Source organism: Sorex fumeus, unplaced genomic scaffold (genome assembly GCF_029834395.1).
Source record: "Sorex fumeus unplaced genomic scaffold, SorFum_2.1 ptg000036l, whole genome shotgun sequence".
NCBI classification, from domain to species: domain Eukaryota; kingdom Metazoa; phylum Chordata; class Mammalia; order Eulipotyphla; family Soricidae; genus Sorex; species Sorex fumeus.
The window spans coordinates 4,161,378-4,177,515 of record NW_026606093.1 but is presented as its reverse complement, the minus strand read 5'-3'; the positions used below and the strand labels follow the sequence as shown (position 1 = coordinate 4,177,515).

General features: G+C 54.6%; 1 protein-coding gene across 6 annotated transcripts in view; it reads left to right on the top strand.

Moving 5' to 3' along the window:
• ERC1 (ELKS/RAB6-interacting/CAST family member 1) overlaps positions 1 to 7,501 on the top strand; it is a 490,300-nt gene extending 482,799 nt beyond the window's left edge. For all 6 annotated transcript variants that reach the window (XM_056117812.1, XM_056117809.1, XM_056117811.1 and 3 more), the window contains one exon: positions 1,786 to 7,501. In XM_056117812.1, the coding sequence (XP_055973787.1) occupies positions 1,786 to 1,923 (138 nt within the window). In that variant the 3' untranslated portion in view covers positions 1,924 to 7,501. The remainder of the gene's footprint in view (positions 1 to 1,785) is intronic.
• Positions 7,502 to 16,138: the final 8,637 nt, after the last annotated feature.

The following is a 16,138-nucleotide window of genomic DNA, read 5'->3' as shown; positions in this document are numbered from 1 at the left end:
ATGCCTCAGTCATGGCCCTCTCTGCTCCGTTGTAAAGATCTGTTAACATGTTTGTCTCTACCATTAACTAAAATGGGTTTTCAAGACAGCGACCAAATCTGTGTAGCTTTCAGCACTTAACATAGAGTAGACTCAATAAATGTTGGTTTAATGTTTGAAGGAATGTCATCAAGGGTGTTTAAAACAATGGCTACAACTACACTAAATATTCCCTAAATAGAGGACTCTTGCAGTTCTCAGTATAATTGCTCTAGCAAACGGGCAGGCCCAAGGGAGGGTGAGCTCATTGTATTAAATAGCAAATGGATCCATAGCAAATGGGTATGACATTTAATGTATTTTTTTATGGGAGGGAGGGGGGTCCCATCTGAGATTGTTCTGGCTCCCCTCTTCTCCTGTGCCTGTGTGACCATTTGGCATTGGGGAAGAATCTCTGGACATCCCCCCTGGATGTGAGGATGGCTTTGGGCTCCACAGATTACCTTCCTTGGTCCTGGACTGGGCACTCATTTCTGTAGGTCACACTTAATAATGAGACATTTGATATATTCATTTCTCCATGTTCTGGTGGTTTATTTGATATAGGGACTCTTCAGGTAGAGAATTCCTCTTTTGTCTTTCCTCCAGACATTATTGACATACATTTAACAAAATGGTGATGTCTTGAGAGTATACAACTAAATACTTTGATATATTTGTACCTTGTGAGTGGATTCCCACAATTGCATGCATTAGTGGATTCATTTTCTCAGATTTCTTTGCAGGGGCGCCCCCACTTTCAGAGGTACTAGGGGACTTTGTGTCACCCAGAGTCCTGTGGTACCCAGGAACCCTGAGGGGTTCCTCCATGCAAAGGAGACCCTTCAGTCACGTCCTTTGAGCTGTCTCCCTGGTCCAGATTTGTTTTGGGTTTTTTTTTTCCCCATGGGAAAGCATCCATTCTATGCTCTTGACCAGTTTCAATCATACAAATGTATCACCCACAAAATCTGTGCCCTCTTCTATGATATAACCCCTAAACTAACACCTCTTAACAAACAGAGGACTCCTGTACTTCTCAGAATAATTTCGGAGAACTGCCATCCCCTGTCTCACCATCCATCTACTCTTCATTCAGCTGCTTGCTTCTTTGTTTCTGTTATTGAAGGCATGAGCTTCCCTTAGATTTTGTTTGGTGTCCAAATCCCACTTTCCTCAGAGCTTACTCCTGGCTCTGTGTTCTGGGGAGCACAGAGTCCCCTGGCGGGGCTCAGGGGACAATATGTGATGCCAAGGATATAACTGGAGGCTGCTGTGCGAAAGTCAGGTACCTTAACCCACCTGTCATGTTGTTCCACCCCCCACCGTGTGTGCATCTCTCCCCCCCCTTTGTCCCCCTCCCCACTCTAGGGTCCATGGAGAAGTGGACCCATGACCTTTTGTTGTTGTCGTTTTTGTTTGTTTGTTGGGTTTGGGGTCACACCCAGCAATGCACAGGGGTTAGTCCTGGCTCTGCAGTCAGGGATTACTCCCAGCGGTGCTGGGGATTGAACCCAGGTCAGCCACATGAGAGGCAAGTACCGCCCCCCCCGACACACACACACACACACACACACACACACACACACACACACACACACTGTACTGTATCTCCAACCCCCCAGCATGTCTTGTTTTACTCCGTATGACTTGGTGTCGCACCCTTCCAATTTGCAAGAGTGGCATTTCCCTGTGGACAGTCGTCCTTGGCTCGCTGAGGCTGGGCATCGTGGATGTGCTCTGAAGCCAACTCTCCTTCCCTTTCAGCTGCAGCTGGAGCTGGAGAAAGGCGAGCAGGACAATGCTGAGCTGCAGGAGTTCGCCAATGCCATCCTCCAGCAGATAGCAGACCACTGCCCGGACATCCTGGAGCAAGTGGTCAACGCGCTCGAAGAGTCCTCCTGACCCACTTCCTGGGGAGCAGCCGGCCCAGCAGCTCGACATCGTGGACTCAAGCGCCAGGGAAGGAGACAGCAAGGAAGGTCACCCAGAAACTTCGCGGCACCAAACACTACAAACTTGAGCCCATCTTGCTCTGTCCCTTGAGTGTGATTGCAGCGCCCATTTCCGCGCCTGTCATCTTCGTCTGCCTTTCGACTTGGGCCGTGGCCCACGCGCTAATGTTCTTATGTCCAGGATGGGGAAGTGGCCAAGGCTCCAGGAAGACCTGCCCGGTGGCCGTGCACGGTGTAGACTGTGGAAGCGGGTGGCGCTGCCCTCCAGAGGGACAGGGAGTTGGGCCTCTTCCTCTCTGTCCCAGCATGAAGACTCAGTGTGCCCTCTCCGGGAGCTCAGCCAGTGCGGGAACATCTCGCCGTGGCCCAGAGCTCAGGGTTCTCCTGTCGCTGCAGGTGCTTCCTCCCAAACGAGTCAACTCAGTCTCCAAAAGAGAGAGTGTTAGAAGCAGAGAATGGGAAAGCGAGAAAGGACAGGGACTCTTCTCACGGTCTCTGTAGTTGACTTTTCACGTGTAATATTTTATGCAGGGGAGCCGCCTGCAGACCTCGTGTTGGCCTGATGAAACGGTAGCCCCAGGTTTTATCCAACCCTCCATGGACTGTCTCGCTCACCCTTGCTCTTCTCGGCCAGTGAGCAAGGGAGAGCGGGATGACCTTTCACCCCAGACCCCCGGCCTTACTCTCCTGGAGGGTGTCAGGTCACCTGTCTCTGAGCAAGAGACTAGAGGGGTGGGCATAAGACGCCATGGCCCCACCTGCAGCTCTGCTTCTTTAGATCGTTCCTTCCAGCCATCTTCCTCAGCAACATTCTAGGCCCCAGAGCCCCCAGAAGAATGTTTCCACCTTCCCAGCACCCCACCCCACTCCCCACCACACCCACCTCCCACCCTTTCCTCTCCCTCCTGGCTTGCACTGCTGGAACCACAGCCTTATGCGTTGCTTGGAACCTCTTTCTGGCATGAAGAATGTTTCTGCTCCCACTCACATTCCTTCCTTCGTTCTTTCAGTCAAACAATATTTACCAAATGCCCACCGAGAAGAAGACGCTCTTAGGCGCCCATTGTCGAAAAGGCCTCTTGGGTGAGGATGAGCTCTAGAGGATTTGGTGAGAGGCCTCGCTGAAGAAAAGGGGGAAAAAAAAAACAGTCAAAGGCGGCGGACCCTTCCCCTCACCTGCCTTCCTAGAAGATGTCTTTTCTAGAAAACTCTCTCACAGGTCAGCATTTTTCATTTAAGTGGAATTGAGGAGTTTGCAGGTGAACGCAGAGGGGTGAGTTACAGAGACATACCAACCAGATCCAGTCAGTGATTCAGGGTTTGTGATTGCTGCTCTTTCTCTAAGAACGTATGATACTGGGGCCGGGGGGGATGGCATTTTTTTAAAGATATTTGTGGGTACCTTGTGGAACATGGCCGGCTCCATGATTGCCAGTCAGAGAGCTGATCCCAAATTCCAAATCCGGCAGAAGGCATTGCATGTAGAAGGGCCTTACCCCGAGTGCAGACAGTGATAAATACGCAGGCACTAGAAAACAAACTACTTAGCCCGATCTAGCCCTTGGACCACCTCTGCGGCCAGGCCCAGCCCCCCTCATCTTCTGATAAGAAGTGCCAGGCCCTTGTTCCTGCCCTCTTTCCTCGGCGCCGTCCCAGTCCCTCCCGGAAGGAATCCAGCACTGCTGGTGTCTTCCCACCAGCAGCCCTTGAACTGTCCATTGACTTATATGGTCAGCTCTGCGGCCGCCCAGATTCCCCGCTGTCAAACTCTCCGCCCGAGCAAGCTGTGGCGTGCTCCTTATCACCGCCGAAACGGCCTCTGCTCCTCAGCTTCCTCCCAAGATGCTTCCTGATAGCCAGCCCCGGCCGGAGTGTGTGCAGGGGCTAGATGATAAGAGGTGGTTGGTTGTGGTCAGTCCCCGCGATCCAGTTTCTTTATTGCTTGGCCCATCCATCTTGGAACAAGCCCTGAGAATTTTAGGACTGGGGGGTGAGGGGAGGGGCTCCAGTCTTACTCTGGCTGCCCTGAGGCGGAGAGCAGAGCTGAGGTCCCCACTCTCCGAAGGATGGCTCCAGGGTAGGACGCACCGGACGCTGCCGGGCTCAGGGAAGTGAGCTGGCCTGGCCTGGTTCTGGCTCCGGCTTGCTGTTCTCCAACAGCTTGGCTAGGGACCCCCTGAACCACCCAGAGTGCCAATTCTGCCATTCCTTCCCTACTGGTGCATGACTTACTGCACCCCCTTCCTTCCTTCTCGTCCCTCAAGCCCCACCCCCCACCGCCAATGTGATCAGAGTTTCCTGGACAGGTGCTTTGGGGATGCAGGTTGCCCGGGCAGGCAGCATCTGTCTGCTCGCGCCATGAGCCACCACGGGGGTTTCTGTGACCCTTTCTCAGCAGGAGACCCTTTCTCCTGGCATTACAACTGTTTCTGGGGGTGGTTTAGTCCTAGAAGAAAGTAGGATCTGGCTCAAGTTTGGTTGTGAGCGTGACCTGCCCTCTATAGAGCAGAGTTGATGCAGTTCTAGCATTTAGGCCTGAGTGATTTGCCCACCCTGTACCTTGCAGGCTGCTACTGGTCTGCCAGCCAGTGGTTTTCAGCCACTGGTAATATCATTCTTGGAGCCAAATTTCGCTGTTTGCCTTTTCCATCATAAGAGAAAATGTCATCCCATGGCCCTCCTCTCTTCATGGTTTCACAACAGTCACTCAGCTGGGGCTGGAACAAGAGTTCAGCGGGGAGAGCTTTTGCTTGCATGCAGCCAACCCAGGTTCCATCTTCAGCATCCCATAAGGTCCCCCAAGCACCACCAGGAGGGATTCCTGAGTGCAAGCCAAGAGTAAACCCTGAGCGTGTCCAGGTGAGACCCCAAAAAACAACAACAAAACAGTCACCCAGCCGTTCCTGGAGATGGAAAACTCCCCACAGGCTTTCCTCCTCACAGTCACCAAACTCCTTCTTGCCGTTGGCAATTCTAGGTGTCCTTTCGGACCTAAAAGCTCTGTACCCCAAATCAAGGTCTTCAAAACGAGACCATAAAAAGAACAGTACATGGATCCAGTCTGGTTCCTGGTTAAAAATACTCATCATAACACATGACTTTCTCCTCTTTCCAAGCACCTGTTCCCCAGGAACTGGGTGAGTTCTTGATGAAGTACCTAAGTTGAAATTTGCACGGACTTTGGTGATGAAATGTGGGCTTTCATCTGTTGAGAAATGCAAGTGGGAATCCCCAAATCCATCTTGGCTCCAACCGTGACCTTGTACTTAAAGAAGATCTAAGTCTCCTCTCTCTTCCCGAGACTTGGGCTGTAGAAATTCTAGCAAAGCCGGCCAAACCCAAGGCCGCCTTCAGGGTCCAGAGTGGCCTGGGATTCAGCCCGTGCAGGGGGAGGGGTCCCTGAAGTTGCTCCTTGACTCACCCACTCCTCTGGGTTCCGGTCCCGGGCGAAGAAACCTCCAGCCGGTGTCAGCTCCCGCCAACCAGCCGCTCCCCGTAGCGTTCAGGTTTGCTGCTGGAGCCCCTCCCACCCCCTGTCTGGCCGCGTGACTCCAGCCTCGGCCCACCAGCCCCCTCAGGGTCTTTGAGGAAAGAGCTAACGGAGAGGTGACTGGCCACATAGCACGTGCCCCTCGCAGGCCCTTTGCAGTGGCCGTGGGCCCAGGATCCGTAGTCTCTCCCTCCCAGCCTCAGCCCCGTCGGCAAGAGTCCGGGAGTGGCAGAGGAGCTGAGAGGAGGAACAGGCAGCACCGTCTGCTTGCCCCTCGCAATGCTGCCAGACCAACCCATCCATCACTGCCAGTCCCTGGGTTTCTCAGGACAGCGATTCAGACACTCAGAGAACGGCATGAAGAAGTCGGAATTCCCACCCCCCACCTTCCCCTCCCCCAACACACACACACACACACACACACACACACACACACACACATACCATGAACCAAGGGAACATTTGGGCAAGAATACACAATGCGTTACAGGGAGATCCTTCTGAACAAAATGGCTGTCTTTTTCATTACTCTTTTTCAAGCAAAAAACTGTTTCCAAACTTTTTATTGTCAAAACCGTAACCAAGTCTCTCCTGATTTTTTTTTTTTACCCCAATGTGTTTGGTGAGTGCTGTAACCCTATTGTAGGTATTTCTCCTCCTGAGTCTTTTGGGGGAGAGGTGGTGGGGGGGGGCTGATTTGCAGAGAAGCAAATCCCATCCCGTTCCCCCCTCTTTTGTTTCTCTGCTTGTCAATATTGTCTGTGTGGTTCAGAGAATTAGGACAGTTCCATTGTGTCCATTGTTGAGATTATTAAGATATTAAAAAGTAGTTGTAGAGCTGAACAATTAAAGAGCTGTGTTTAAAAAAAAAACATACAAACCAATACCATGTTAATTAACAAAGGAATTCAAGCTATGAGGCAGCCCCCACCCCTCACCTCCTCGGAGCTGGCGGAGGGGCAGCGGGGGCCCGCGGAGAAGCAATGACCGCGTTGCCCACTGCAGTGCCAGGTTCGAGACTCCACTGAGCTCTCAGAGGGGTGTGGGGGCGCAGAGGGTCCCGACCGTGCCAGTTTCCTTACACTTCCTCAGAACCTCCGAGTGGAGGTGTCAGGCTGTGGCCCCATCTCCACCCTCACCCCACTTCGGTTCCAGCTCCGAGTGCCTAAGACTGTGCGGGAACCCGGGCCGGCCCGAAGCCTCACGCCTGCCTCAGCCCCCCTCAGGCCGCAGAGCCTCGTTCGTGCCCACTTGGTGCTATTTCATCCAGTGACCCATCCAGTACGGGCCGTCAGGTCAGCGGGCTCTCCTCAGATCCGTTCCTGCTGGCTTCAGTCCCGAGCACCTGGCCTGAGAATCTTCGCAGAACCCAGATCACCCCGCCCGGGCTGTTCTCTCTTGGCCCCAGAGATGCCACAGTCAGGAAAGGAAGGGAACCCTCCCGAGGCCCGAGAAGGGGCGTGGGCTGGAGGGAGCCCCTCTGCGCCCAGCCTGCTTTGCACACCACACCAGTATTGGCGCCCACCCTCTGTTGCGGCGCGGCCCACCGGGGCGGCACTCTGCTGTTCTGGCCTGCCTGCCTGCCTGCCTGCCCCGGGCCGGGCCAGGCCAGCACGCCAGCGGTTCTGGGAGGGAGACATGGGGCCTTTCCGGGGCTCGCTCCCCTCTGCTTCAGAAGGAAGTGCTGCACTTTACAAGGTGCTGAGGAGCACTGGGTACTGACACCTTTTAGCTTGAGTTCCTTTTGGTGACAGTAGCAGCCGCAATGGTGGCATCTGTGATGCAAAAATGCACCACTGCCTTCCACCGTGTGTGTGTATGTGTGTGTGTGTGCGTGTGTGTGCGCGCGCGCATGCGTGTGCACGCGTGTGCGAGTGCAGTGGCTGGGGTCATGTTACTGACAGGATAATGACATTACAAAGAAATTGTGTTATGGTCAATTTTGCCTTGATAATTATTGTAAACACTTTGTTCATTTTTTTTCTTTTTTATTCACAAACTAAATCCATCAGGAAATTATAAAGTTATTTAAAAAGTGTGTGCTGTGTCTTTCTTTGAGTCTCATCATTACATCCAAGGGGAATATGTGCTCACACTGTAAGACGGAGAGGGGCTGGAGCGCTAGCACAGCGGGGAGGGCGTTGGCTTTGCACTTTATGTGGCCGACCCGGGGTCGATTCCCAGCATCCCATAGGGTCCCCCGAGCACCACCAGGAGTAATTCCTGAGTGCTGAGCCAGGAGGAACCCCTGTGCATCGCCCGGTGTGACCCAAAAAGCAAAAAGAAAAGAAAAATGGAGAGGCCAGAGGGCGTGAGAGGTCAGCTTCCATGGCCGGGACCCAGGAATCAGGGTCCCCCGGATCAGGATCGCATGTTCAACCCCTCCACAGGCCTGGTGGGTAACTTGAGCGAGAAGAGTTTGCTCTTTGGGGTCCCCCCGTACTCCTGACTGGTAGCCCCTCGAATTGCCTTTCAAAGTCAGTTTCCACGTCTCTCTTGCCACTCTCATGCTAGGCCAAACCAGACCCCCGTTTGTGGGTCTGATCGTGCTCTGAAGCTCAAAGTTCCCCGGCCCCAGGGTCAGGAACTGCTCCCACACCGGAGAGAAAGCGCTGAGGAGACAGGGCTTGGGAGCCTTTGTTCGGAACTGGGGTTCAAGCTGGCAGGCTGCCTTTCCAGCTGGATCAGGAGCTGCGTCAGCCAACGGGAATGGCGGAGGCCAAGCACGAGAGCAAGCCGAGAACCTGTGCTGCCGTCTCCCTGCTGCTGTTCGCCTTTGACTTGAGGCTCCGTCAGTGATTCGAGCTGAGCCCAGAGTGACAGTAGAGCATTTGCGTTGCCTGCAGCCAACCCGGGTTTGATCCCCAGCATCCCATATGGTCCCCCTGCCAGGAGTGGTTCTCAAGTGCAGAGCCAGAAGTAAACCCTGAGCACAGCTGGCTGTACCCCAGAGGGAAGAAAGAAAAAGAAATTACTCTGGGGCTGGAGTCGGAGCAATAGTGAGCAGGCAGGGCTCTTGCCTTGCACGCAGCTGATCGGGTTCCATTCCCAGAGTCCCATATGGTCCCCAGAGCCCTCCAAGAGTGAGCACGGAGCACAGAGCTAGGAGTAAAGCCTGAGCATTCCTGTGGTGGTTCCCAAAACAATTTTTCTGAGGTATTTTTCATACGAGAATGAGTTCTCTGGGGACCGGAGCAATAGATACAGTGGGGAGGGCGTTTGCCTTGCACACGGCCGACCCGGTTCAATCCCCGGCATTCCATATGGTCCCCTAGCACCGCCAGGAGTGATTCCTGAGTCCGAGCCAGGAGCAACCCCTGAGCATCGCTGGGTGTGACCCAAAAAGCAAAAAATAAAAAGAACTAGTTAGAGCCCATGGATCTGGGGTGAGGGGGCTTCTGGGGAAGCTGCTCGAGGGGGCTGGAAAGGCTCCTGTGCTCGCAGCCTGCAGCCCTGGGCTGGCCCCAGCCTCAGTCTCCCTCCGCTCCCCCTCTGAAGCGATGCTGCTTCATCCAAGACATCGGCCACAAGCCACGATGAGGATGATTGATGGTTCTGTTTTTCTCATTCTGAAAGCTCGAAGAGTATAAATAGCTTTGAATTGTTTTCTTCACCTCGGCCATTTGCTTTAAAATAATCTGGTATTGGGGCAAAAAACTGCCAAAGGGCCGGAACACGTGTTTCAGACGCAGGAGGCCCAGGGTCGATCCCTGGTACCTCCCGGTCTCTCCCACCCAACCCCGGCACCACCAGGAGGGATCCGAGAAGGAAAACAAGAGGAGTAATGATGGTCCAATGTGTTGAGGAGCTGTCAAACAGCTGAAGTCGAGCTTCATGCTGGGGTCCCTCTAGTTGGCAAATGTTTGAAATTTCTTTTGAAATATTCACGTCCTTCAACGATTCTCGCTAGTCACCACCCAGAGACCTTTCCCCTCAGAACATGAACAAACTGCCCCCCCCCAGGACTGAGTTCCATAGTGTGGCTCCCCCATGATAGCTGGGGGCCACATTCAGCTCTCAGCATTCAGTGTGCCTCTTTCCATATCCTCTTCCTTGCACTCCAGTGAGTTCTGCACTCTGCCCCGTTTGCCTGCTGAGGTTTCTGCCATGCAGAGGTAGGACTCGTCACTTCTACGCCTGCTCTCTCCCCTCTCTGCCGGGGCTCATGGCCTGTGGAAACTTCCCCATGGCATCGGGTGGGGTCGAGTGGGCCGTGACACAAAGGCTCTTCACAGAACTTGAGGTTGAATCTGGAAAGATGGATTTTGCCAGCAGGAGCTAACGGGGGAGGGGACACAGAAAATAAGTGACAGAAAAGGGCATGAGGTGTTGAGGGCAGCAGCCACTGGTAGCCCCAGGTCGGGTACTTGCCAGACTGAGGAACAGGGAGAAGACATGATAGTGGCCCATGTAGTGGTGTAGCTCTCTAAGGTGGGGGTCCCCATCCAGCTGTGCTCCGAGGTTCCTCCTGACTCTGCACTCAGGATCACTCCTGGCAGTGCTCTGGGGACCATATGGGATGCCCCCGATCAAAAGCAGGTTAGCCGCCTGCAAGGCAAAAAATCAGAACAAACAAACACTGTCCTCCCCCCGTTGATCATCGATTTGCTTGAGCGGGCCCAGTAACGTCTCCATTTTGAGACTTGTTGTTACTGTGTTTGGCATATCGAATACATCCCGGGTAGCTTGCCAGGCTTTGCCATGTGGGCGAGATACTCTCAGTATCTTACCAGGCTCTCCGAGAGGGGCGGAGGAATCGAACCTGGCTCAGCTGGGCTGGCTGTGCGCAAGGCAAACGCCCTACCGCTGTGCTATCGCTCCAACACTCTGCCCATATCTCTTCAGCCCCAAGAACAATTTAATTTCTATTTTTGTGTGTTTTAATATTAAATTTTTATTGTACTGAATAACCATGAGACAGAGCATAACAAAGCTGTTCATAATTGGGTTTCAGTCATAGAGTGCTCCAACACCCATCCCTCCGCCAGCATCATTTCCAAGCAGCAGTGTCCCCAGGTTCCCCCCCACAACCTCCCAAACCACCCCCCACCCAGCCTTCCTCCATAGCAGGTACCTCTCTCTCTCTTTCTCGCTCTCTCTCTCTCTCTCTCTCTCTCTCTCTCTCTCTCTCTCTCTCTCCCTCTGTCTCTCTCTCCACCCCCTCATTTAGGCACTGTGGTTTGCAATACAGATGCTGAAAGGCTGCATCATGCATACCCCTCCACCTACTTCCAGCACTCAGTTCTTGTCCACAGTGATCATTTCCAACTAATGTTCTGAACAGTTTAATTTGGTTTTGGCCCCACATTGGCAATGCTTTTTGGGTTACACCCTGCAATGCACAGGGCTGACTCCTGCCTCTGCACTCAGGGATCACTCCTGGCGGTGCTCAGGGGACTGTCAGGGATGTCAGGGATTGCACATGGCTTAGCAGCATGTAAGGCAAACAGCCTCCTTGCTGTACTATCTTTTCTGCCCCAGGCTCTGTAACTTTTTAAATTAAGAACAACAAACTATTCACCTTTTTCTCCTAACAAGCTCAGTTCTTGTCAGAGCTAGGTTATATTTATTTTTTTATTTACCTTTTTTGCTTTTTGGGTCACACCCGGCAATGCACAGGGGTTACTCCTGGCTCATGCACTCAGGAACGAGTCCTGGTGGTGCTCGGGGGACCATATGGGATGCTGGGAATCGAACCCAGGTCGGCCGCGTGCAAGGCAAATGTCCTACCTGCTGTGCCATCACTCCAGCCCCTGGATTATTTTTATTCCCTTTTATTTATTCACCTGCTTTGTTCCCTGGATAGGCGGGTGACTATGAAGGGACTTAGGGGAGTCCATAACGTCCCAGGAGTCTGCGGGCAACAGCGTCACCACAGCCACAGGAGGCTGACCCCCAAACAGGTCCCTGGACTCAGGCCCGACAGACCCTGGACCTGGGTTTAATTCCTGGCCCCACACGATCTCCCGAGCACTCTCAGCGGCGACCCTGCAGACTCCCAGCACCGTCCGGGGAGCCCAGGTACCCCCGATAACACGGGGCCCAGGCAGCGTGGCATCCTCGGGGCCTCGTGTTCAACCGCTTGGCCCTTTGGGTCAAGAATGGCCAGCGAGGCCCCCTGACCCGAGCACTGTGTGGGAGGCCTGACATAAATAAATAAATAAATGAATAGTGTCAGCTCTGGGGAGCTTGCAGCCTGTGCCTCTGAGGATGGTGGGAGATACAGCCTGAGTTGTCAAGGGAAGTTGCCCCAGCGGTACACAGCCAGGAAACGTCTGGGGTTCAAACCCAGGTCGGGCTGTTGGCAACGTGTCTCTCGGGGCCCTTCCTGGGCCACAGCCCCAGCCAAGGGCTCCGTGTCAGCGAGGCTGCTGACATGTGATCTGGGACGCCGAGGAGCCTTTCGTCAGCCTCGCGGGGTGCAGGGGTGGAGGCCAGCGGGGTGGTTGCGGCTTTCCGAGGGGGGAGGGAAATGTGACGCCGGGCTGGTCCACCAGCGCAGTGTGTGTGAGTCACATCAGGGGCTCAGACTGCCAGGCGCTGGGCAGCGTGGACTCCCCAGTGGGAGGCCAGGAGGCGCTGTGAATGTCCTCTCCCTTCAGGGAACCCGGGTGGGGACACGGAGGCCACGTCAGCCCTCCCGTCCTGGAGACCGCTTGGTCGCACTGTCTGGGGACGCGGTTGTACCTGATGAGCCTCCAGGCCCCATGCTGGGCCCTCTGGGAAACAGATGCTCTCTCGCCCCAGCGCCTTCAAGAGCAGATGTTCATCTTGCCCTTCCAGAAGGATCCCCCGCCTTCCCGGCTGGTCTCAGGCCACCCCTGGCCCCTCCGCCTGACTTGTAAGCGGGAAGACCTTGAACCCTCCACTGAAGAGCCGAGCGGGACACGTGAGGAAACCACGTTCGCCAGACGTCTGCCGGGTTTTGGCCAAAGAGCCGTCTCGGGCCCCGGGTGGAATTCATACTCCAGAGCTGGTCCCCTCTTGGTTCATCCTGGCCTAATTTTTTTTTTATTATGATGATGATTTTATTCTGAAGCATTGTCGGAAATGAGGCTTTGGAGGGAATCTGTTTGCAATCATAAGTTGGATTGGAGTCGTGCGCACAGCTTTATAGGTTGGTGTTCCTGGACTTCTTCCTGTGCGGTTGAGCTGCAGGCATGTGCTGGGAACACAACCCAGAATGGGGGACCTATCAGCCCACCCCCAGCAGCAGCGCCAGGCGCTGAGGGAGAGGAACGGTCACCGCAGCACAGCAACCTTGAGACACGGCCAGGCGTGGGGGGGAGGGGGGAGTGCTGTGGTGGCTAAAGACTGGGTGGCTGAAGAGTTTTCACTCTGGCTACCCTACGGAGAAGCTGCCGCTTTGGAGAATCACTGAGGGGCTGGAGCAATAGCATAGCGGGGAGGGTGTTTGCCTTGCACGCAACCGACCGGGTTCGATTCCCAGCATCCCGTATGGGCCCCTGAGCACCGCCAGGAGTAATTCCTGAGTGCATGAGCCGGGGTTAACCCCTGTGCATTGCCGGGTGTGACCCAAAAAGAAAAAAAAAAAGAATCATTGAGGACTAGATTCAGTGATAGAAGATAGGGTTCCTGCCTTTTAGGCAATTTACCTGGGTTCAGTTCCCAGCATCCCATATCGTCACCAAGCACCGCCAGGAATTAAACCCTGAGCATCTCCAGGTGTGCCCCCCAAACAAAAAACAAACCAAAGAATTGTCTGAGTTTTTGAGGGAATGCAGACAAGAAGCCAGTCAGCCTTCCTCCTCACTCGGGCCAGATGGTAGCACCAGCTGCTTCCAGGAGCCCAACCCGGGGGACAACGCTCACTCCTCACCCCAGTCCAGACTCGTGGGGCCTACAGCAAGAGATGGGGTCTGGATGCTGCCCTTCTGAATGGGCACAGCACCAGTTTCCCGGCTTCGACCTTGGCTGTGGGAACCTTGGTCCTGAACAGTTGGACCAGAAATTGCTGCTTTGGAGGGTGAGTGACCTTGAAGATTTTTTTCCTTTTTGGGTTACACCTGTAGATGCACAGGGGTTACTCCTGGCTCATTCACTCAGAAATTACTCCTGGTGATGCTCAGGGGACCATATGGGATGCTGGGAATTGAACCCGGGTCGGCCACGTGCAAGGCAAATGCCCTTCGCACTGTGCTATCACTCCAGCCCTGAAGATTTTTTTTAATTTTCATTTTCCCCCTCACTTTTAAACTAGAAAGTCACAATGCCCAGTCCACAGTGTGCAGTGAAGGGAAACGAGATGCTACGATGTGGGGACGTGGGGACGTGTGAGCCACACCCGGCCCGCCCCCGCCCCAGGCCCCGGGAGTCATTCTATTGTGTCTGATCAACTTGGCTGAGTGACTCTTGCATGAAGAACTCATCTTTGTTGTGTTTTAGCTTGCTGTTGGGGGACAACACCCTGGCTCTGCTCAGGGTGGTTCCTGGCAGTGCTGGGGAGACCGTGTGGTAGTCGGGTTTAAACCCAGGCTTCCCACATGCCAGCCATGCACTCAAGCCCACTGTGCCATCTGCCAGGTCCCTACTTGGATTCTTGCTGAGCAGAACCCCCATAAGTAGGACCTTGGAGGAAATCCTCATGCTTTACCTGAAGTGTTAAAATGGGGTCACCTTCATAGAGGCGACCTGCCCTGGCCAGGTTTGCTCCACGGCACCAATCAGTGGGCAGGGAGCCGTCCACAGAGGGGAAGCTGAGGGCCGAGTGAGGGTCTCCTGGGAGGGAACATCCGCTCTCTCCTCTGCCTCAGCCCAGGGTCCTCCTTCCTCCGTGCCCCCCACTCCCATGGCTCAGAATTGCCTCCCCTGTAGGCCAGCAGGCCCGGCCGCTGTCCCCTCCCCGAGGAAGGCCATGGGCCTGCAACCCGACTGCTTCTGCTTCCTGAGAACAGGCAGCCCAGACGCCAGTGTGCCTCCTCCGCTGAGGCTGTGCCATCCTCCCACAGAGATGGGCTCCTGAAAGCGAGCTTTGTCTGCCTGGCTGTTAGTCACCATGACAAAAGAGACCCAGGCGAACCAGAGCCCAGTGCCAGATTCCTGGGCCAGGACGTCACGTCGCGGCGCTGAGGCCACAGCATCCAAACCACTACTAGGTCTGGCACTTCCGGGGCCTCGCCCGTGGATCACCCTTCAGAAGGTCCCTGAGTTGTCCCTCTCCAACCCCAGACGCGTCTCCTGCCCGTGCGCGCCAAGAGGCCCACGGTCAGATGCCTACAGGCTGTGTTCTGAAGGCCTCTTCCAGGCGGGCCCCCTCTGGGCCAGTGTCAGGTGACAGGAGCCACCAGGAAGCTCTTCTGGGGGCAATGGCCCAAGACGGAAGTATTAGCAGGGGTGTCTGTGAGGGACCCGACTCCCCCAGTGGGCAGAGGGTCACAGCAAGCCTGACAAGAGCCCCCTGAAGCCACAGGAGTCCCCTCAGCAGCCAACTCAGACCAGGCCTCATTTACAGCACAGAGGAGCTGAGCCCGCAGAGCGAGAATCCTGCTCAAACAGCTGTGGAGGGCGCAGCCAGGGTTGGATCTGGGGGCATCAGTTCCTGCTGGGGAGCCCCCTGGGGCCTTCTCCATTTCCCCCTGTGCCCGAGGAGGAGTCTGACAAGAGTTAGGAAAGGAAAGACAAGAACTTGTCTTCCCTCACAGACATGAGGAAACAAGAGTCGACACCACTGCTGGTACCATCTCCTCAGGGAAGCTGATCCTTCCTGAGGAAGGATCACTGGGTGTTTTAGGAACTTGCCAGGGAGTGAGGTGCAGTCAGCATTTCTAAAGTTTCTTCCTCTGTGTATGTGTGAGTATGTGTGCGTGTGTCTGTGTGCGTGAGTGTGCAGTCATGCAGCCTAACGCTATGTCCATACACATGCACAGACGTTGGCCACATATGAGGGTCTCCATGCTACGAAGGAAATGAGTAAACAACTTCAACATTTTTGTTTCCCTCCGAGGCTTGCAAAGAAGGTGTTAAGAGCACAAGATTTGAATCATAAACTTTATTAAAAGCCAAACAGCCAAGTGTATGAGTCTTGCCAACTTGGATGGAGTCTTTGGGGGAGAACTACACTGAGCTAATCCAGAAAGAATCAAGTGGAGGAAGACGGGGGTGGGCGTGGGGGAGACGCAGAGCAGCCAACTTCGGCACTGTGGGGAGGGGCGGGGGCTCTCACCCGCCACCCACTGTGGCAGCCCGCACGAGCGCCTGTGAGGTCTTCGAACGACTGCGTCTCTTTCCTTATTTCTGTTTCCCTTCAGACCTTAATAAATGGAGACTCCTTTGTGTTTCGAGGATTGTGACCCAGCAGGGCAGCAGGGACCACAGCAACTGGGAGCAATTGCCCCAGTAACCTCGCAGAGACGTGGGGGAGGGGAAGACCCCCCCCAGTATCCTCACTCCGAGGACATGGCCATCCTCCTCAGAGGGTGGCCTCCAACCAATGACAGGAACCAGAAGCCACAGAAGTACCCAGAAAAACCACTCCTGCGGGGAGTTCTTCTTCAGTGCTGAAGAACCAACGGAGCTCAATCCAGAGTGGGCACTGCCCTCTGGGCCAGTGTCAGGTGACAGGAGCCACCAGGAAGCACTTCCAGGCTGCCGAGAGAACCGCTGGACCTTCGGTCCAAATTCCAGCCATCTTCCCTGCCAACTCAGGTACTCCCTG